Below are 23,423 nucleotides of genomic sequence, written 5' to 3'. Positions count from 1 at the left end.
GTTCTGGATATCTAAGGTCCTGTTTAGTTAGGTATCAGTGAATGTGGAATGTTTAGTTTTATATATATACGTGTGTGTGTATATATATATATAATATATATATGTGTGTGTGTGTGTGTGTGTATATATGCTATATTTTCTTCATCCATCTGTCAATGGACACTTAAGTTGCTTCCATGTCTTGGCTATTGTGAATAATGTTGCAGTGAACATGGAGGTGCAGATAGCTCTTCAAGACAGTGATTTCATTTCCTTCTGATAAATACCCAGAAATGCAATTTCTGGACCATATGGTAGTTCTACTTTTAATTTTTTGAAGAACCTCCATGCTGTTTTCCATAGTTGCTATACTAATTTACATTCCCACCAACAGCGCACAAGAGGTCCCTTTTCTCCACACCCTCACCACCACTTGTCAATTTTTATCTTTTTTATAATAGCCATTCTAACAGGTATGAGGTAATATTTCATCGTGATTTTGATTTACACTTCTCTGATGAGTGATGTTGATCACCTTTTCATGTACCTGTTGGGCATTTGTATATTTGACTCGATGATCTTTAATATCCATGCCAGCTCTGATATTCCATGAGTCTGAATGTCTATAGATCAAGAGGATAGACTCTCAAGGTCCCATCTACCTTGAAATTCAATCTGTTGCTTTTGAAGTGGAATTTAGTTCAATTTCTCTCTCTCTCTCCTTCAAACCCAACTAGATCAAGAACTCTGAAACAATCTATGCTCACTCCTAGCCTATCTCTATAAGAGAGAAAGGCATAGAACCTGAAGGGTTTATTTTTCCACCACTTTGCCTATCATTCAAACCCCCTACCCCTACCAAAGATGGCAATATCCATGCTGAGGCATTTGTCATTTTCTCCCTGGGTGTCTTGAGCTGACTGCTCCTAATGGCAGTGGAAAGGGAGATGTTTTCTTGTAACCTAATACAGGGCTGTGGTGTCTCCCACTGAGCTCAGTGACATTTTGCTAGGAAGGGTAGAAATCTTCAACTCCAGCTCTCTTGTCACCACCTGCTGGTGGTAAGTGGTGCTTTAATTCCACCTACCACTGCACCTGAAGGAAACACCTCGACTTGAGAGAGAGCTCGGGGGTGGGGGGAGGTTTGCAGGGAGATGGCCTTAGTAGGGTCTGTGCCATCTCACACAACTAGAGTCATGTCCAACAATTCTGAATACTACCTGATGCTTTGGGATCCTCTGTTAATGTGTCTTTACCATTTGGAACTGGATCCAGTGGGATCCTGACATTGGGCAACCTGATTCCAAAAATATTTGGATCTGTTCACATGGTAAAGACCAGCAAGTAGGTTTGATTCCACTTGCAACATCTCCACTTCAGTAGTGAATGCAGGTTTTAGAAAGACCCAGGTATGGAGGAAAGGATACAAGAAAGGAGGCTACTGAAGACAAATCTCTCCTACTTCAAAAGGTATCCCAGGCGGACTGAGTCTACACAGAGACTCAGTTGTTGATGTGCTTCACTGTGAATCTGTTCAGTGTATATTCTAGGACCAGGCTCAAGAATGCCAGGTAGTAGCCTTTCCTTGAAGGGTTGAGCTCCCACTCAGTGTTCCGTGCAGGATGCAGAGCTGCTGTGAAGTGAGCAGATGGCTCTGTAGCAACTCATATTTCTATGACAAAAGAGGCCACTGCAGGAGCGGATCGTCAGCCTCAAGATATGGGGAAGTAGGGATCACCCCAGGCCCATGCTCTGTGGTCCAAGCATCAACCGGTGAAACTGGCCATATTGTATATTATCATTACTGTCGTTTTCAATTAGCAGTGATTTACTCTCCTCCCTTTATCTTTATATCTCCCTTGAGCTGCTTATTTCCCTCTGTGACACTTTTTAAAACACATCTACCTCGTCACTGCCATTCCTGATGTGTACGCTCCCAGTTGCATCAAATGAAGCTTCCCTGGATACCATCATAATCAAGTCACGACCGGTCCCACAAAAGTCATTTACCATAAGCCCTATATCTACCCCATCTTACCCACAAGGGGCATTTCTGTTGCCTGAGACTGGTCCTCATAAAATATGAGGCTCATGATAACCTGTGATAGAGCTTCACTCAGCAAGTTAATAAGAACCCTCAGTCTGTTTCGCTGCTGTGAAGTGTTCACTCAATGCCAAGAGCAAGTCAGCAGCGCTTGCCTCACTGAGCTACAGCTGCTGGATGGCTTGCAGACAGGCTGTATACATAGGACTGGTTTTCTCCCTTGGGGTGGCAGCATTTGGAGGCTAAGATGATGGATGGACTCTCCCACTTTGAAAGACAGACTTGCAAATGTAGACATGAGACAGGAAAAAAAATCCCTGGCACTGCAAAAACAGCGGGCAAGGCTGGAAGGGGCCACTGCACATCATGGAAGTGCCAGGCAGGGCAGGTGGTCTCCCCTCTTTCCCCCAGTCATCTGGGACCAATCTCAGACTCTCAAAGCTCAGAGAAGAAGGCAGCACTTCACACACAACACTGTGATTTGTAACCCTGTAACCAAGCAGATAACCAACTGCTATGCACTGATATGGCACCTGCTTGTGAAAATATTAAAAGATTTTCATACCAGCTGGTAAATAGCCACCACTCCAGCTGTTCCCTCTGGGACATTTCCAGGCTGCCTCACAATCCAGCAAGTAAAGGGTAACACCTGGAGCAGCAGATATTCTCCATGCCCTGGTCCAGCGCTACTGTTGGCATACCTTTTGATTGTTCAGTTTCTCAAATAGTTTGAAGATTATTGTAGTAGGCACAATGCTAAAATGCTCCCCTAAGATTTCCCGTCCTAATCATTAGGACTGTGAATATGATGAGATAGCACACTTGTGATTACCTTGCATTCCACGGCAAAAGGGATTTTGCAGATGTAATTAAGGTTACTACCCAAGGAGGTGATCCAGGTGGGCCTGATCTAATCATACGAGTCCTTTAAAAACAGTTTTCTTCTGCTAGCAGCAGAAGAGGATGTCAGAGATTTGAAGCCCAAGGGGGATCTGATGTGCCATTGATGGCTTGAAGATGGTGGGATCCATGTGGTAAAACATGTGGGCAGCCTCTTGGAGATGAGAGTGGGCCCCAGCTGACAGCCTGCAAGGAAGTGGGGACCTCAGTCCTACTACCACAAAGAATGAATTCTGCCAACAGAAATGAACTTGAAAAAGATTCCTCTCCAAAGCCGCAAGATTACAGCTCAGCTATGCTGACACCTTGATTTCAGCCTTAGGAAGGACAGTGTGACTGGAGTGGAGTGCACAAAGGGCAGAGAAGTAGGAGATGATGTCAGAGAAGTAATGGGGTTGATGAATAGATCATGTAGGCCCTGGTAGACCTTTGCAAAGACTGGCTTCTACTCAATGAAATAGGGAGCCAGTGGATGGTTTTAAACAGAGGAGGTACCTGATCTAACTTGAATTTTAATAAGATTGCTGTGACTAATTGAGAAAAAATGGAAGTGGTGGAGGGGCAAAGACCAAGACAAATTATGAGACCATTTTATTGACCTAGACAAGAGCTGATGGTGGCTCACACTTGGGTGGTCATGATGGGCATGACAAAAAATGGTCAGATTTTAGATCTATTTTGGAAATAGATCCCTTTGCTGATGGAGATGTGGGGCGTGAGCAAAAGAGAGGAGTCAAGGATGACAAGAAGATTTGGGGCCTTGAGTAACTGGAAGAGTTAAGTTATCCTTACTGAGTTGGGGAAGAGTGGGAATGGAGCAGGCTTGGGATGGGGCAGAGATCCAGAGCTGGGTTTTAGACATGTAGAGTTAGAAATGCCTGTGAGACATCTGACTGGAGGTGGTGGGTATGCAGTGGTCTATAAGTCTAGAGGAGAGGTTGGAGACAGAGATTTGGGAGTCACCAGCATGTGCATAGTATTTAAAGCCATGGGACTTGGTGAGATCACTAAGGGAGTGATTATGGGTAGAAAAGAGAAGAGATCCAAAAATGAGGCCCAGCGGACTCCATTGTGTAGAGGTTGGAAAGGCAGAATTGATCGCCCAAAGAAACTGAGAAAGAACAATCAGAGAGGTAAGAGAAAAACCAGAATATTGGACTATACCATGATACTGTATTGTCCCCAGGATGCTGATAAAGCCATATGCTGGAGAGTGGTAGAGCCTGGATTTGAACTGAGGTAGTCTAACCCCAAGGCCCAAGCACAGAATCACTGTCCTATCACATAGACACTTACTGTGAGGCCCAGAAGCATCAGAAACACACTTTCCCTACAAGGTCCCTAGCACACCTTCTTGCCTGCCCTAGTTATAGCACAACTCTGAATTGATGAATCTCCTTGTCCTACCAGTTTCAGTGACTATAGATTTCATTTAGACTGACACTTCATCACTGACACTTCATCCAGTATGCCTGTGTCTGTCTCTTAGTACTCAAGAACTGTGTCTCAAGAAAACAGAATAAAACATAAACCCTGCCAACTCAGTCATCTAAGGGATAGTGTATCCCCTTCCCAGGTGAAGGAGCTATTCAACTTGCAGAAATGCTATGACATTGGAGCAAAGCCATTTCAAATTTTAATAACTGTCTCTTCCCTTTGGGTTGCCATTGAGCCATCTAGATACTGATTTTCCTCAGTGAAGCTTGGACTTTTCCTTGTTGCCAAACCATTGTCTGGAATCTGATCAGGAATTGCTACACTTCACTAACAAGAAAACAAACGTTCGGAATGGCAGAGGATATTTTAATAGTGCCCACCACCCGCCCCCCTGGGGTAATGTGGAACCTATGAAAACCTGCTGATAATCCCAATTTCAGTCAACAATCTACATTTTCTGGTAGGTTCTGAAAAATCCACAAGGGCTAGGTGCTATAAATGATATAAAGGTAAAAACACAGTTGCTGCCTTTAGGGAGCTTAAGGTCCGCAGGGAAAAGTCTGATTTGAGTGAAATAACAGTAGCGCTACTACAGGAGCATGTAATAGCCGTGATGACAGACTGCATGCGCTCAGCAGCAGTCACACTGCCTGGATTTGAAAGCTGTATTGCCACTTCATGTAGTTTGGGGCAACTTAACCCCTTTCTGTCTCATCTGACTTCGTTGTAGAAAGGGGATGAATCATGAGGCTTTTCATCTGCGGCTTACTCTCAGATCCATTCCCTGTTCACGTCCTGCTCTGTTCCGTATCACGGGAACTACATTCTCCACAGCCCCTTGCCATTTGCTTGAGGGGGGGTGGGGGTGACCAACCAGAAGGTAGGAAAAAGAGAGTCTAGAAAGTCTGTTTCATCCCCACCCCCAACCTCACTTTTTGTGGCACTTCCCGCAGCAGCCATGTTTCCCATGGGGCAGGTATCCCCTCCCTCTTTGGCCCCAGCTTCTGCAGGGCAGCCCCATCGTGGCTCTAGCTCCCACCGGATAGCCCAGGTCTCCGCGCTCTGGCAACACCACTCACCACGTCTTCCAGCTGTCCCTCCACCGCTAGGGATGAGAAGGGCTTCCTGTTGCGGCTAATCTCGGAGTTGCCTCACTGCCGCTTGTTCGGTTGCTCAGCTCTTCCATCACCTGTGACTAATCTCTGTATTAAATCCTCTATGTTTGACAGGCTTAAAGTGATTTGTTTTTCTGGCTAACCGCCCCCAACCAGTATCTATCTAACTGGGTTGTTGTGAGGTTGATTTGGAAAGTACCAACTGAGCAGAGCCTTGAAGGTCCAACTTGGAAAGACAGAAAAGTGGAGGTGAATTTCAGATCTCATTTCTGGCAGGGAAAAATCTTACACACTGGCAAGGATTGGCCAGGTGTTTACTGGGGGCAGCAGGAGTGTAGGAGCTGGCCTCACTCCTTTCTGCCTCCCATCCTCTGAAAATATCTTAAAATGGGAAGGAAGTTCTCCCTTGCCAATGGGGAATATGTCCCAGCAAGGAGGAGAAGCGTGGAAAGGAGTCACATCTCTAGGAGCTGGATGACAAAGTTTAGAGCCTACCTTTAGAAAAATAATTTTTAAAAATGAGGTCTGCTTTGGTGGCTTCCCACATCCCTATCCTGTGTCCTCGAGCTGCTGTCTACTTGGCTTAGCACAGTACCCCGGGCTAACTGCCTCACCTTACCTGGACCTGACCTGGACAAGCCCCTGGCCTCCACTTCTTGTCCCAAGCTGAGGTATTTCTCAGTTTCCTAAGGTTTAGAGAAATCAGTAATAAGAACACCATGAGTATCTGGCATAGAGACAAGCCTTTACTGAATCCCAGGCCTTCCTATCTAGTATCATTAGAACAACTATCAGTAATAACTACCACTTGATGATGCACACTTACCATGTGCCAGACACTATATAAAGCACTTTTAAGGTATATTTTCTCATTAAATCCTTACAATCACCTGAGGTAGGTACTATTACCAATTCAATTGTATAGGTAAGGAAACTGAGGCACAGGTATGAAAGTGACTGGCTCAAGGGCCCATTCTTAATAAGGGCACCGGCAGCTCTGTCTGACCCAGAGCCATAATTATGCCAAACCTCCTCCTTTCCTGCAACCCAGCCCCCTGGGCCCTGATGCTCACCCTGCAGCCCACCCCCACCCAATCTCAGACTCTCCCCAGCTTCACCCTTCCGTTTAGTTCACTGATACGCTGACTAGACCCTAGGTTCCAACCAGAGGGATCCTTTAAGGAGGCTTTTCCTTGGTTCTGGAGATTGACTTATTCTGCTTCTCAGAGCAGAGAGTCCCTGCCCCCCATCCCCCAACACACACACACACACACACACACACACACACACACACACACACACGAGCTCTTTTTCTTTTTTTTTCTGCCCAGTAGACTTCAAACTTCTGGTTTCTCCTTAGTTCTTCCCCTCACACTCTCAGCCTCCCCAGAGGAACAATCAAACAACCCACCTAAATTCATCACACCCACCGAAGGCAAAAAGTTCAGAGCTACCAAGCTTATTTGCATGACAGGAACTCCTCATTCCGCTTACACATCCTGCCTTGGGACCTCTCAGCCCTGTTGCTTCCCAGACATCTCTTGGATGTTTGAAAGCCTCTCTTGAAATTATATCCACACCAACAAATGGACTGGCTATCCATCCTCCAGCTTCAGGCGAAGAAAGAGGAGCATTCTCTTCGCAAACGCTGCAGGGGGCACCAAAGGCTGACTTTTCAGACTTCCAGTCCTGCCTGGGCCTGGCCCTCCCCCTGGTGGCCCAACACAGAAATGGATTCCTTGGTCATTCATCCTGGTTTTGTCAGCAAGCAGTCTGAGAGCCCACATCTGCTGGGGATGAGAGCACTTTGCCTCAAAATGCTGACGGTTATGCTTGGCAGGTCTCTGCTGAGCAGTAGCCTCTGCTTCCAACAGCAGCAGCTGCTTTGGATGCCTGCTGCTGCCTGGTAGTGATTTCGGTGACTGACAGAGATGCAAGTGGGACTGGGAAGAGGACAAATAAAGGGAAGAAGGTTTTCTTTCCCTTTGCTAAAGGGCAACCAAACAGGGCAGATGGCTGGGCTGCTTCTCTGCATTCCAGACTCACCTGTCCTGGATGTTCATCAGGAACGTCAGTAGTTGTCATGGAAACTGTATGTTGGGTAACTCAGGACCAACTATGCAAGTGACAGGAAGGGCTTCATACCCAAAGAACACCTCTGCCCTTCTGCTGGCTGATATCCTTTTCTCTTTCATCCCTTCACTTAACAATAAATATCTCGTGGATGGATAAATGAATGAATTTAACAAATATTTATTGAGAGACTACTGTTTACTATACTACATTTTTTGGCACTGCGGATACAGTAGGTGACAGGTGAGCAAGACAGATGTGGTCCCTGTTCTCACAGGGTCTACAGTCATGGGACTACAGTTTCAAGTTTCACTATTTGCACTTCATTTCTTTAAGACTTCCCTTTATTTTATTTTATTTTATTTTATTATATTTTATTTTATTTTTTTGGCTCTTGGATTGCTTTGATAATCTGATGAAGCAAACACGCATAAAATTTAGCATAAAATCTCAGAGGATTCATAGACATCCTCCCACTGTCAGGGAGAAGTCTCTGACCTTAAAACCTTGTCTCCTGTTATAATGCAAATATGTTTTAAGCTGTTAGTAAGTCACTTATGACTCAGTATAAATGAATTCAAGCCCTTCCTGAGATCAGGTTTTCATGTGGGGCCAAGCAAGTGAGGGAAATTTACCTGAAGAAGACTGGGGAGGGGACGCCAATAAGAGAAAGAGACTGGGGGCACTGAAGGAAAATGTCACCATCATCACAATTTTGCTACAGATCAGGTCTGTGCAACAGTCCCCAAGCCAAAGGCACCTTCAGCTGCTACATAAAATAATGACTATCACTGGACAATCTGGACACAAGCTGAGACTCAGGGAGAATAGCTCCCTGTGGAAAACCTGGCCTTCCTATGGATTGGTCTCTGAATGTTCTCTTCATAGGCTACAAATAATATTGGTGGATGAGTCAAATGCCCATGATCATTGTTGAGGAATGTGTTCTTCTTGGCTTCTGCCTTTATTCTTGTCCTGGGTGTCAGGAATCAGCTGAGTGGAAAGCTAAGTGATACAAATGTTCTTTAATTTCTGAGCAGCTTGAGGTTTAGAAACTAAACATGAGATCTGAGTGATTAATATTATTCATATTAATAAGGTCTCTCTCTTGCTGTAGTCACTGGAGCCCTGTGTTGTAGCCCAAGCTCAATGTGGGAGACAGCCTGGGCCAGGAGGTAGCCTTTAGCTGCAACACAGAAGTCAGAATACCCCAAAGGAACATCAGGGGTTACAAGCTACTGCAATACTCTGCTTTATACTTGAGATCTGACAGCAAAATTACATGATCTCAGCTGTCAGGGTAAACCTGCTTTTGTTTAAAAAAGGAAAATTGTGGGGATCTAAGAGTAAAAACTAGGGGGGAGGTCATTGTATTTCTTTCTTATTCTCCTTTCTTTCAGCATCGGCTTTTGCTTTTTCCTCTGTTCTCTTTCCCAATTCCCTCTGTGTGTTTGAACTTTGAGAAGTACCTAGACCTAGAAAGTTGTGAGTCAATCACAAAGGCTTGATGAGAAATATATTTATCTCAGAGCTGCTCTTAATAAATGTGGCATATGGGGACTCACCCAGAGTGAAAGAACAGGAAGTATGGGAGGCCTTCTCATTTGTTAGAAAATCAGTACCAATTATTACAGAAGGCTTGGATGCCTGGATGATCTGCTTGAAAAGTGATACATAATATTCCTGGTGCACCCTTCACCTACTGTCTGCCTTTGGATCTTCAATTAATTCCTTCTACAAAAATCTATCGTATACCTGCTCCGTGCCAGGCTCTAGGACCGGGCTCTATGACTGGGTATTGAAGAAGACAAAGGCCCTAACTTCAATGGAATGTTCATCTAGTACAGAGACTAAGAATAAGCAGATAGAGACGAGTCCATTAAGATGACTTGTGGCAGTTGGTATGAAAGAACATGACAGGCTCCTGTGAGACAGCGTAACAGAGGAGCCCACTCTAAACTGGTTGCCCAGGGATGGTCTCTTTGAGGAGGTGATATTTGAACTGAGAACTGAGAGATAAGAATAAGCCAACTCTAAATGCCCATCGACAGATGACTGGATAAAGATGTGATACACACAGACACACACACACACAATGTAATTCTACTCAGCCACACAAAAGAATGAAATAATGTCATTTGCAGCAACATGGATGGACCTAGAGATTATCATGCTAAGTGAAGTAAGTCAGACAGAGAAAACAAATATCATATGATATCACTGATATGTGGAATCTAAAGATATGGCACAAATGAATTTATTTACAAAACAGAAAGACTCACAGACATAGAAAAGAAACTTATGGTTGCCAAAGGGGAAAGGGAGAGGGAGTGAAGGAATAAATTAGGAGTTTGGGATTAGCAGATACACACTACTATATATAAAACAGATAAACAACAAGGTCCTACTGTTTAGCACAGAGAACCATATTCAATATCTTGTAATAACCTATAATGAAAAAGAATATATATATATATACACACAAACATGTATAACTGAATCACTATGCTGTACAACAGAAACTAACACAACATTGTAAACCAACTATACTGCAATGATTTCTTAAACAAGTAACACTCACCATGTCCCTGAAAGGTCAGAGTGGCAGTTTCAAACCAGCTAGCAACATAATTGGGGTAGGGATTAGTGGCCGTTTTATGCCTGGGGAAGGGGAGGGGCAGATGTAACGGCTGCTCGCTGGACAACTGCATGTGTTCAGTAGGGAAAAGGACCTGTTTGTAACACTCAGTGAGGGGGCTCTTGCAGTTTGGAGCTATTGGGGGGCATCAGTACTAGGGTACAAGGGAGTGTCGGGAGCAGTGAGGGGCAGGGAGCCAAAGCTGGGGGAGGGCTCTCTTTTTGGCCCTAATGTTTTACAGCTAAGCTTGTGCACTTGGATTGAGGTTACCACACAAGGGTTTTAAACTAGATAAACCAACGTCAAAGTCATTCCCAGCGGACCCCAGAATGATTACAAAAGGAAATTCTAACCACCCAGCAACCTTGGAGAAGAGATGAAGGTTGCTGACCATTTAGGGACAGGGATTGGCTCCCCTCTAGGCGTTGGCACACGTGCACTAAATTGGAGGTGAGGGCACGGAGGGGAATGGTAAATTCTCACTGAGGCCACTTTCTCTACTTCACGGTCTCTAGGAGGCTGTGGGAGGCTTGGACTACTTCCAAATTTTGAAGATTTCTGTATATTTTTTAAATGAATTCAAACAAAAATGGAGTTACAAAAATGATGATATATTTTAAATGCTTACATCTTTTAAAAATTGCCCTGAGGCAAAACTGTAGTACAATGTATAACATCTGGTGAGGTCCAGAAATCTGCATTTTTAACAAATGCCCCATATGCTTTTGCTGCACATCAACATTTGAGAAGCATGCCTGGAATTTTACCAGAAGAAAGCTGTCCAAAGTGAGGTAGATGTCGTTTAAGATGGCAGGGAAATGAATTCTCTCACCTCAACATGGAGTGTGTATGTCAGCAATTTGTATTGCTTTCCCATCATAGGAAAATAAAGCTAATCTTATACCCAAATGAAGCAAACAGCTACTAGTTTAAGTGAAGGATGCCAGAATATACTCCTCCTCAGTATATGCCTCCAACCAGCCTGCCATCGGGTCTGAGACTCCTAGAAGTAGCTTTTCTCCTTAAGGATTATTATTAGCTCTGTTCTGCTGTCTGTTCCTGCCACTCTCCCTTTGCATTATGTTATAAAGCTTTCCAATTTGCTAGGAGAAGATGGCTGCTGGCAGGAGATCTGAGAGAGTGCAGAAGAATTTGTCAAAAGCTGGTAAGAAATTGGCCTTGTACTTTGATTGAAAGAAAAATAACCTTGTGCTTGGATTTGTCGAGAAATGTGAAATTGAACAGACATGTTCATCTGACCTCGCTATGGCCATGTGTTCAGAATCTGAGCAAGTCAACAACAATTGCGGGTATGCTCTACAGTCCCAGTACATTACACTGGCACTGAGAAAAGAGCTAAATACAAGCCCTCACCTGCTCTACAGGAGTTGACAATATCAAAGGCAACGCAGGGCACACACATGAATTAGAACATCTTTGTAAGGCTCTGTTGTTAAGATCACATGATGCTAGCACAAAAGTCCTGAAAATTTTGGAAATTTGAAAGAGGAAGGACCACAGCCTATGATCGTGGAGGTTGTGTCTTATACAAAAGCATCCAGCCAGGGGCTGATCTTGTAGAAAGTTCAAAAGTCGTATTTGGGAGGGAGGTGGTGATAGCTCAGTGGTGGAATGTGTGCTGAGCATGCATAAGGGCCTGGGTTCAATCCCCAGGACCTCCATTTAAATAAATAAGTAAGTAAATAAATAAATAAATAAAACCCTAATTGCCTCCCCCCTCGAAAACATTTTTTTAAAAAGTCATAGTTGGGTAGAGAAGGTAGGGCAAAGCGTAGGAAAGGGCATCATTACCAAACACGGAAAATTTTTAAAAACCCAGTGTCTGATTTGTCTATCATATAGGGTGAAAGGCTAGCTCCGTGTGGAAGAATGAAAATCTATTGGACATCATACATTTAGGGACGTTTTAGAGAAATACAACTACACAAACCACATCTGTAATCTTGCAATTCAAAGTAGATCAAGGGTTGAAAATAAAATAACCTCTATATGCTAAATTATAATGTCCATATTGTTCCCTGCTACAATCCCAACACCTTACACCTAGCAGGCAGTTTTTATATATTGGCTGAATGAATGACTGTCTGAATGAATAACTATCTTACTCATCACCTTACAGCTCACACGGTTTAACCAGTCCTGCCAGGTGGTCTATTATTTCCCAATCTTCAGGATTCAGGTGCTACCTCTGTATTCAGATTTATTCTATGTGGTATTCCCACCACCATTAGTGGACAGTCATTTCTCTACACCCAGCATCTAGCAGAGGACCTGGAATACGGTAGCTGTTCAACATAAGAATCTAAAAATGAATAGATAGGTGGACAATGAATTGATACATGATAAGTGGGAAAAGACTGTTGAGAGGATAATTTGCAATAACTTCTCTGCTAAATAATGACATAGTAAGTCCCAATCTGAGGTCACCTGAGCAACAAGGGGAATGGAATGGTAGCAGTTGGAGTCCTTGAGCTGTTTTCAAGATGTTTAGCCAAAATTGTATCCTCACCTGATTGGAGTAGGTGCAATGAGGGGGCACACAGAAAGCCTCCTAAGCTAAAAAAAATGCCTATGGTTTATAATGGTTTATAACTTGGCCTATTGCATGTTTCCTCTCTTTGTTGAAATTGTTAGATATTCAGAAAATTATTTTAAATAACATAACTGTTTGTTGTTTAAAACATGTACAAACAAAAGCTGAACTCATACAGGAATTAAAATAAAAATTTAAAAAACAGTACAAGCATTTCCAGACACCAGGACATCTAGCCCAGTTTATTACAAAACAGTTGAATACCCATAGGAACTATATCATCATTCTCCCTTTTCAAACTTGTCTAGAGATGACAAGAATCTAGAGATTCTGTGTTTAAAAGTGTGACTCACTTTATTTTAAGAAATACTTATTGAGAATTTCAAGAGCCAGAGAAACATTCCATGGATGAAAGACTGGCTATTCTGGGCCATCAAAGAGTGAAATGAAAATTTAAAGTTTGTTTCTGGTATCACAGGCTCAGAAACATCGGGAAAGGCATCAACAATTAGATAGCTCTTACTGTATACCAGGCTGCAGCCCAGGCATTTTACACTGACTCCTACAATTCAGCGTAGTAGGGATTTTCCTCTATTTTAACAGTTGAGAAAACTGTTAAAGAAAACTGACTCAGAGATTTGGATTGACTGCTATGAGGTCACACAGCTAATAAGCAGCAGAACAGGATTAAAACCCTCGTCTGTTTGACTCGAAAACCCCTGCTCTTTTCACAATGGCAGGCTGCCTCTCACTGTTTCATATTGCCCTTACCTCCTTCCTGTCTTCCTCTACAACCCAAGTTGTCTACAGCAATACTGTCTCCCAAGGCAGGATTTTGATAGTTACTATAGCCATAAGTGTGTCTTAGTTCAGGGTCTCATCAAGGACATTCAAACCTTTTGCAGGCATGCCCTCTAATCAATTTGTACAGGAAAAAAAATCTATGTATCCTCTTACATAATCTTGGGTTGACATCCAGATTTTTCATCATAAGTTTAAACAGTTGCAAAGAATGTAATTTCTGGAATATGGTAAATTTAAACATTTAAAATAAAACTATCCAATTATTCATTTAAATGTATCCAATGAAATCTGAATACTGTAGTGATTTGTTACTCGTAACCATATATTTAAAAAATAAATGGCTAAACACTTCTTTAAGGGCAGAGAGTTAACATCATTCCTTTCTCTCCTTGAATTCTTATTTCCATTCCATATCCCCACAGGATTTTATCCTAATGTTATAAATTGTTGTGTTTTAAAGTCTTTTTAAATTATTGATCACCTTATTATATTTCTTAATAACAAAAGTATATATTGAATTTAAATTATTTATTTTTTGTGGCCAGAAGGTAATAATTGTTAAAACATTTCTTCTGAATATAGTTATTATTCAATTATTAGCAGCATAAAACTGCTCAAAAGAACACAAATATTATACAAATTGTGCTAACTATTAGACATAAAATACATTTTTATTTGAAATGCATTTCCTAAAGATATGAGTGGGGCTTTGCTTCCAACTAGTTATTATATCCACAGAATACTGAGTAATATTCAGGAACAAGATTCAGCATCAATTATATATTTAGTTTCCAATTTTATAAAAGTAAGTGCTAAGAAATCTTTTTCATATCAATAAGCATATGTGAATGAATAGTTTTATTATGCCATTATCATTCAATTTTCCTGACTTCTGAGTTACTGCCAAAAAGTCATACAATGATTTTTTCATAAAATAGTATTTTTAACAATCTATCACCTGAAAACCTGATTAGGTTCTCCTTAAATTTTATTGAAAGCAAAGAATTAGAGACCACATGACTTAGGAAAGGATTTTACTCAAGATTATAGTCATTCAGTTTCTCAGTTTCAGGAAAGTAATACTGTGGTAGGAAGCCTCTGAGATGTCCCCCAGTGATCCTCATTTCCTTTTATTTGAGTCTTTATGCAATCTTTTCTCCTTGAGCATGGGCTGGACCTAGGGACTCACTTCTAACAAACAGACTGTGGCAAAAGTAATGTTACTTCAGAGATTAGGTTATAAAAAGACCATGTCTTTTCTCTTTCACATCCTCTGGGGGAAACCTGCTGCCATTTTGTGAGCTGTCTTATGAAGAGGCTCACTCCAGAAAGAACTGAGAGTGGTCTCTGGCCAGTAGCCAGCAAGGACTGAGATCCTCAGTCCAACAACCACAAGAAACTGAAGCCTGTCAGCAACCATACAACCATGAGACCAAGCTTGGAAGAGAATGCTCCCTCCGCTGAGGCTTTTTAGATGAGACCCTAGCTCTGGCCAACAACTGGATTTTACCACTGTAAGAGATCTTGAGCCAGAGGCACACAACTTGCCACACACAGATTCCTGACCCACAGAAACTGTAAGATAATAAATGTCTATTGCTGTAAGCTACTAACTTTGGGGATAAAACCAAAAAAGGTTTATAAAGACTTATCAAATAATTATTAAATATACCAGTTACTGTTTTACTTAGAGGCACTTTGTTTAACCCAGTATACTAAACCAAGTTCATGAAATGGAAAATATAAATTTTATCAATTTTAGTACAGCTTAACCAAAATGCTTTTTTCTTATCACATGTTTTAAATATAATTTTACCAAAATTTTGGAGCTTCAGATTTAGCAATTCTTAAAAACTGTCATATAGCTTAATTGACAAAGCCAGTCATCATCCCCAAACCAATTGGCTAAATCATACATATTTTTTTTGTCTCAAAAAGGATGACTTCATTTTTTAACTCAATAAATATGTCAATAGTTATCCCTGTGATGACCATTTCACTTATAAATTCTAACTCTAGGATAGACAAACAGATCAAAAGATAGATGATAGGTGGATAGGTAGATAGATAGAGAAACAAGCGAATTAAAGGGCATGTTAGAAAATATATATCTAACACAAAAGAAATCTATAATGGAGGAATAGAGGAACAAAAAAGAAATGCAACATATAGAAAATGGCAAAATATCAGATGTAAATCCTACTTTATCAGTAACTACTTTAAATGTAACTAGATTAAACATTCCAATTAAAAGGCAGAGATTACCAGACTGTATAAGAAACACACATAATCCACTATATGCTGTCTACAGGAGACACACTTTAGATTCAAAGATACAAATAGACTGCAAGTAAAAGAGTGGGAAAAGATATATGATGCAAACAGTAACCAAAAGAGAGCTAAGTGGCTTTACAAATATTAGACAAAATAGAATTTTAGACAAAATTTATTACTAGAGAAAACAAAGGACATTTTATAATGATAAAAGGGTGAATCCATCATGAAGATATAACAATTATAAATGTATTTCCAACTAACTACAGAGCTAAAAATACTTGGAGCAAAAACTGACAAAATTGAAGGGAGAAATAGACAACTCAGTAATAACATTTGGAGAATTACACCACTTTCAGTGATGGACAGAACAAGACAGATGACCAGAAAGGAAATAGTAGACTTAAACAACACTATAAACTAACTAGACCTAATGGTCATCTATCTACAGAACACACCACACAACAACAGCAGAATATACATCCTTCTGAACTGCACATGGAAAATTCTCCAAGATAGATTTTATGTTAGTCCATAAAATAAGTCTCACTAAATTTTCAAAGAATTGAAATAATAAAAAGTATGCTCTGAAAACATACTTGGAATATAAGAGAATTAAATTAGAAACCAATAGGTCAGTGGTATAGCTCAGTGGTAGAGTGTGTGCTTAGCATGCATGAGGTCCTAGGTTCAATCCCCAGTACTTCCATTAAAAAAAATTAGAAATCAATAACACAATGAAATGTGGGAAATTCACACATAAATGGATAGTAGAGAAGACACTGCAAAATAACCACTGATTCAAAGAAGTCACAAGGGAAATAAAATATTTGTGATGAATGGAAGGGAGAGTACCATATATATCAAATTTGCTCAGAGGGAAATTTCTGACTGAAAATGTTTATATTAAAAAGGAAGTAAAATTTCAAATCAATAACCTAAACTTCTACCTTTATGAAACTAGAAAAAGAACAGCAAACTAAACCCAAAGAAAGCAGAAAGGAAAAAAAATTAGTAAATTGTTTAGTAGTAAAATATTTATAGATTTAGCCCTTACCTTTAAGTTGTGATTCATTTTCAGTTAATTTTTGTATATAGTGTGAAGGATCAAGGTTCTTTTCTCTCTTTTTTTTTTTTCTTGTGTAAGGCCAACTATTCCAAGACAGTTTGTTGAAAACATTATCGTTTCCAAGTTGAATCGCCTTGACACCTTTCTTGGAAGTCAATTGCATATGTGCATGCAATTATGCATATGCCTGCATTTATTTTTAGACTTTCTTGTTTTGTTTCATTGATCTTCATGCCAATTTGTTCTTTCTCAAAATTAACGATTTTACATCTTTTGTATTTATATATAAATTTGAGAAGCGGCTTGTTAATTTCTTCAAAAATGCTAACTGAGATTTGAATTGAGATTGTAGGAAATCTATAAATCAATTTGGAGAGAATCAACATCCAAACTATATTTAATAGTCTTCCAATGTATGAATATGCTGTATCTCTATACTTACTTAGGTCTTCTTTAATTTATCTCAATAATCCTTTATAGTTTTCAATGTAAATAACATGTATATTTTTGTCATGTTTATTCCTAAGTATTTTATATTTTAAATGATACTATTTTAAAAAAATTATATTTCTCATTGTTCATTGCTACAGTATAGAAATACAACTGATTTATGTCTGGTGCTGTTTGATAGATTTTTTTTCTCCTCATTGTGGGTCATATTTTCCTGCTTCTTAGCATGTTTGATAAATTTTTATTAGATGTCAAACATTGTGAATTTTACCTTATCGGGTACTGAATATTTTTGTATTGTTACAAATATTCTTGAGCTTTATTCTGGAAATAGTTTGATCCTATTGAGACTTGCTTTTAAGCTTTGTTAGGCAGGACCAAATCCACCATTTAGTCTAGAGCAATCCTGTACAATAAAAATTTTATGCAAGTCACAAGTAATAACAAAAATAATATGTGCCACATATATTATTTTACATTTTCTATCAGCTACACTAGGATATAGTGAAAAAAGACTGGTAAAATTAATTTTAATTATATAGAAATATATTACATATATAATGTACTATACTGATACAAAAAAACAGAAAAAAAACAGTGCAAGAAAATGTAAAAACTGTACACCAATATCCTTCATGAACATAGATATGGAAATCATCAACAAAGTATAAGTGTATCAAATCTAACAATGTACAAAAAAACACACCATCACCAAATGGAATTTATCACAGGAATGCAAAGTAACCCATTATATTAAGAGCCTAAACAAGAAAAACCCCATGATCATATCAGTTGATGCAGAAAAAGCATTTGACAAACTTGAACATACACTAATGATTTTTCTTTTAAAAAGGTCTTAGCAAACTCAAAATAGAATGTAACATCCACAACCTGTTCCACAAAACCTACAGCTAACTCAGTGGTGAAAGACTGAAGACTTTCTAAGATCAGCAACAAAGTGTATCTGCTTTCAGTACACTTTAATGGAGATTCTAGACAGTACAATAAGGAAAGAAAAAACATTAAAGGTGTACAGATTGGAAAGAAAGAAATAAAACTGTCTTTATTTGGAACTGATATGATTCTGTATAAAGATGACCCTAAAGAATCTATTAAAAAAAACTTCTTAGAAAAAATTAATTTAGCAAGGCCACAGAATACAAGGTCAATACACAAAAATCAATCATATACTAGCAATAAACAATTGGAAACTGAACATTTAAAGACCATACCATTGTAAATCGTTGCAAAGAAAATAAAATATTTAGGTATAAGCTTAACAAAACATGTATAAGATTTATACACTGAAAATTACAAAACATGGATAAAAGAAATGACATTGTGTCAGTGTGTTTATGGACTGGAAGACTCAACAGAATAAATATACTTTCACTCAGCATAAGGTTTTCAAAGTTCATCCATGTTGTAGCATGTATCAATACTTCATTCTTTTTTAAGGCTGGATGATATTCTTTATGTTCCTTTTTTCACTTAGAGGTTTTAGAAATATATGGACAAATGTATACACACATACAGATTTCTATATATAAAATGTTGATAGATCTACTATATTTTTAAGTTAAGTTATAAGCCATTTTGTAGATGTGACATCATTTATTTAACCAGTCTCCTACTATTGGATAGATTGTTGCCAACTGTTTTGCTATCATAAACTGCAGTTTTACAGTGACCAATCCTGTGCATACAACTTTTTGCAAGTATACTGATAAGATAAATTTCTAATTGTGGGATTACCGGGTTGTAGGGTAAATGTAATTCCAATTTTCATAGCTATTGACAGATTGCCCTCTACAGAAGCAAATAGAACCTTTAGAATGAGTCATGGGTGTATTTGCATTTTCTCATCAAAAATCCTTGAACTTCTCTCTTTCATAGGATCATGCTGACATTGAATGGAAGTTTGCAAGGACAAAGCTCTGGATGAGTTACTTCGACGAAGGCGGCACCTTGCCACCCCCTTTCAACATCATCCCCAGTCCCAAGTCATTTCTATACCTTGGTAACTGGTTCAACAACACCTTCTGCCCCAAAAGAGACCCTGATGGTAGACGGAGAAGGCACAACCTGAGAAGTTTCACAGTAAGGCTTTGAAAAATTGTTTCTTTTTAAACAAAACTGTTTTCTACCTTCCCTCCTTCTTGACATTCCCTGTCTTAAACATCATAAAACCACTCCAAACTATAGATGCTTTGGGGGTTTGTCAGGTAGCAGCTCCTGTGTCATGTTCCAGTCCTAATATTTAGAAATACATTCAGGTGGATGTGCTGCTGGGAGACTGCTGATGTAACCTCTCTATCCATTTTCAATTACAGGAACGCCATGCTGACAGCCTGATACAGAATCAACATTACCAGGTAAAGCTTCTTCATAGGGACTAAGCATAATAGTTCTTGGTCAGTGTGTGACCTTGGACAAGTCACTTACTCTCACTGAGCCTCAGTTTTCTCATCTGTAATATAGGGATGATAAAATGTAACTCACAGTATAGTTGTAAGAATTGAGTGGTGAGTATGTACATAGGATTGTGTGTGTGTGTGTGTGTGTCTGGGCACAGTGCCTGACATATTGCCTTAAGTAGTAGTGATCAACATAACCATTACTAACACAAAGCATAGTGGCCATGTGTATACCATTCCCAGGAGGCTAAGTAAAAAGAGGCCATCCCTGTAAAGGAGAAGTGTAGATTGACTAAGAAGTATCTCGACTACATAATTAGTGGACATCAAAATCAGAACACTTTGTGACACTGAAAAATTACTTTCTCAACTATATTTTTACCAAAGTATAATCAGTTTACAATGTTGTGTCAATTCAACTTTATAAAAGGAAGAAAAATTCTCATCTTATTAGGAGGGTTAAAGTTTAATCCAGCCTGAAGGGAAAGGATATTGACTGTGATCAGTCAAGGATTATTCCGCTCTCATTATTCTATGAATGTGAATCTGTTTACCTTATGCTTGGGTGGAAACTTTTCATTTCGGATGAATTTGATCTTACTGGCCCACTCTGCCACCAAATTTGGACACGTAATTCATTTAGCCAATGAACTTAACTGAGAGTTTTTGTAGAAAAAGGCCAGATTCTGCGAGGAATTTCCATTGCAACGACAGTCTAGGCAAATTTTATTTCCTGTGTGTGTTTCTTATTTTACTGGGAGCCCAAGAAGGAAACTGAATGCCTCTTCATGCTTTTTTCTAATTCCAGGAAGTTATCAGGAATTTAGTCAAAAGATATGTGGCAGCTATGATAAGAAATTCCAAAACAAATGAGGGATTAACAGAAGAAAATTTTAAGGTAATTTAATCATGTAGTGGTTTAATTTCTCATTTCACATTTCTTAAGTATCATTTAAACTTCACAGTGTTTGAGGTTTCTGGTGCTAGAACTTCCAACTGTCTGTAATACAGCAACGCAGCTACAATTCTTATTCTCATAGAACAGTCTGTCATCCGGTGGATGGAGAAATTTTACCAAGGTCTGTCACACCAAAATCAGCTTTATTAATAATGAATAATAAAAATATGCATTCTTTTAACATTCTGGGTGTTTCTCAGTGTGAGAATTGAGTGCTTTAAATGATGTGGCAAGGATGTATGATGAGAAGAAAGATAGCAAAGCAAAGATGCCTGGGGATTTAAAGGTCTTCTTCATTTAAAAGATACAAGATAAAGACAGAAAATCCATTATTAAATCTAAGATTTATGAAACCCTACCATTACACATTTTTGGTTGTCACACTGGGATGTGTGTGCTATTGGCATCTAGTGAATAGAGACCAGGGTTGTTGTTAAAACTCCTACAATGCACAGGACAGCCCCCTACAACAAATAATTACCAACCTCAACGTGTCAGTTGGTTGAGAAACCCTATCCTAGAACACATATATATTTTCTAAGGAACATAGGAACGCTGTTATCCTAATCCACAGACATAACTCATCTATTGAGGGCCTGCTATATGCCAAACACTCTGCTGGATGCTGGGGCATAGTCATGAGCAAGATATAAGCAGCCCATCCCTACTCTCACACAATAATACAGAAGGTGACAAATGACTGAGTATCCTAACAGGGTCAACACAGGGTGCTATGGAGACACAAAGATGGCAGACACTCAACTAGGACTCGGGGATTCAGGGCAAGCTTTCCAGAGGAAGCAATCTTTAAGCTGAGGCTTGAAGGAGGGTTCAGATAAAGAAGAGTTGGGGAGAACTGTGTTCAAGACACAGAGAACAGCACATGCAAAAGCCCAGAGGCAAGAGAGAATATGTCGATACAGGTGGACAGTAGAGCACTTGGGGAAAGAGTAGGAAGAAATGGGAGAGAATGACAGGTACCAGGCCTTGAAGAGCCCTGTAGTCTATGGTCAGTGATAAGTTACTAAAGAGTGTTAAGCAGGGGAATCAGATTTAAGCTTCTAAAAAGATGGTTTTTAAAAGCACAATCTAGTATCTAGGTAACCGGTTAGAGATAGAGGACATTTCATAGGGACCTGAATAAATATGGCCCCCTGTCTCAAAACAGCTGTCTCATCACCTGATATTTCACTTCCCTAGTGTTATTCCTGAGAGTCCTAAAAGCTTTGTCCTCTTCAGTAGTACTTTTATATGCAGATGCCTATGAAAGCCAATACCCTAATCTAATACCTTAATTGTTAGTAACACGCTAGTCTGTCGGCGAACTCCTAATGGGGAAGTTCTGACATCAACTTTACCAATTGCACGTTTTTTCCAATGGCCAGCTCTGCCCGCAGAATTGTTAATGTTTCTCTTGTACTGGGAGTAATGTGAGATTTTTCTGGTAGTTTATGTACTTTGTGATTTGCTGTGAAGCAAAACCTGGAACATTCTAAAGGATATCCAGTGTGTCTGTTATGAACTAAAGGCCAAACTTCTTAACGTAACGTGTCTTCTCTCTTGCCCTAGGAATTAAAGCAAGACATCTCCAGCTTTCGCTATGAAGTGCTTGACCTCTTGGGAAATAGGAAGCACCCCAGGAGAAGTTTTTCCACTAGCAGCACTGAACTCTCCTCTCAGAGGGATGATACCAATGATGGCAGTGGTGGGGCTCGGGCTAAATCCAAGAGTGTCTCTTTCAATTTAGGCTGCAAGAAAAAAGCCTGTCACGGGCCACCTCTCATCAGGACCATGCCAAGAGTTGGTGGTGCCCAAGGGAAGTCAAAAGCTGAGCCATCAAGCAAACGCTCCTTCATGGGTCCCTCTCTCAAGAAACTGGGTCTCCTATTCTCCAAGTTTAATGGTCATATGTCTGAACCCAGTTCAGAGCCAATGTACACCATTTCTGATGGAATCGTTCAGCAGCACTATATGTGGCAGGACATCAGATATTCTCAGATGGAGAAAGGGAAAGCAGAGGCCTGTTCTCAAAGTGAAATTAACCTCAGTGAGGTAGAATTAGGTGAAGCCCGGGGCGCTGCTCAGAGCAGTGAATGCCCTCTAGCCTGTTCAAGCTCTCTTCACTGCGCATCCAGCATCTGCTCCTCAAATTCTAAACTTTTAGACTCCTCAGAGGATGTATTTGAAACTTGGGGAGAGGCTTGTGACCTGCTCATGCACAAATGGGGTGATGGACAGGAAGAACAAGTTACAACTCGGCTCTAAGTCAAGCCGTTATCACCTATTCTGGAACTCAGAAAATTTCTAATTTCTTTGCTCTCAGAGGTGACATAGAATATGATTCCCTCACTGCCCTGCCCCCAGAAAGGAGAGTGAAACTCCTATTACTTTCACTGTCTTTTATAGCCACATTCTTCATTTTTGGTTCTTGTTATTATATTATTATTATTATTATATTATTATTATTATTATTATTATTATTATTATTATTATTACTACTACTACTACTACTACTACTACTACTACTACTACTACTACTACTACTACTACTACTACTACTACTACTACTACTATTATTTGCCTTTTTATACCTATAAACACTAAGTCCATTTCACAACCAACTGAAGGGGTGTTTGCGCCTAATCAGCAGAGGTGCAGTCGGGTGCTTAACCCTTTGGCTTTGCTTTTCTTACCCTTGCTTCCTTGAAGCT

At 39.9% G+C, this 23,423-nt stretch overlaps 1 protein-coding gene across 1 annotated transcript in view; it reads left to right on the top strand.

Annotated features, from left to right (window-relative positions):
- TRPC5 (transient receptor potential cation channel subfamily C member 5) overlaps positions 1-23,130 on the top strand; it is a 228,123-nt gene extending 204,993 nt beyond the window's left edge. The window contains exons 8-11 of the mRNA XM_006193322.2: positions 19,234-19,437; positions 19,671-19,712; positions 20,563-20,652; positions 22,282-23,130. Coding sequence (XP_006193384.1) covers positions 19,234-19,437; positions 19,671-19,712; positions 20,563-20,652; positions 22,282-22,977 — 1,032 coding nt within the window. The 3' untranslated portion in view covers positions 22,978-23,130. The remainder of the gene's footprint in view (positions 1-19,233; positions 19,438-19,670; positions 19,713-20,562; positions 20,653-22,281) is intronic.
- Positions 23,131-23,423: the final 293 nt, after the last annotated feature.

This window comes from Camelus ferus, chromosome X (assembly GCF_009834535.1).
Source record: "Camelus ferus isolate YT-003-E chromosome X, BCGSAC_Cfer_1.0, whole genome shotgun sequence".
In the NCBI taxonomy this organism is placed as follows: Eukaryota; Metazoa; Chordata; class Mammalia; order Artiodactyla; family Camelidae; genus Camelus; species Camelus ferus.
Note: the sequence above shows the minus strand (reverse complement) of the source record. Positions and strands in the feature narration are given on the sequence as shown.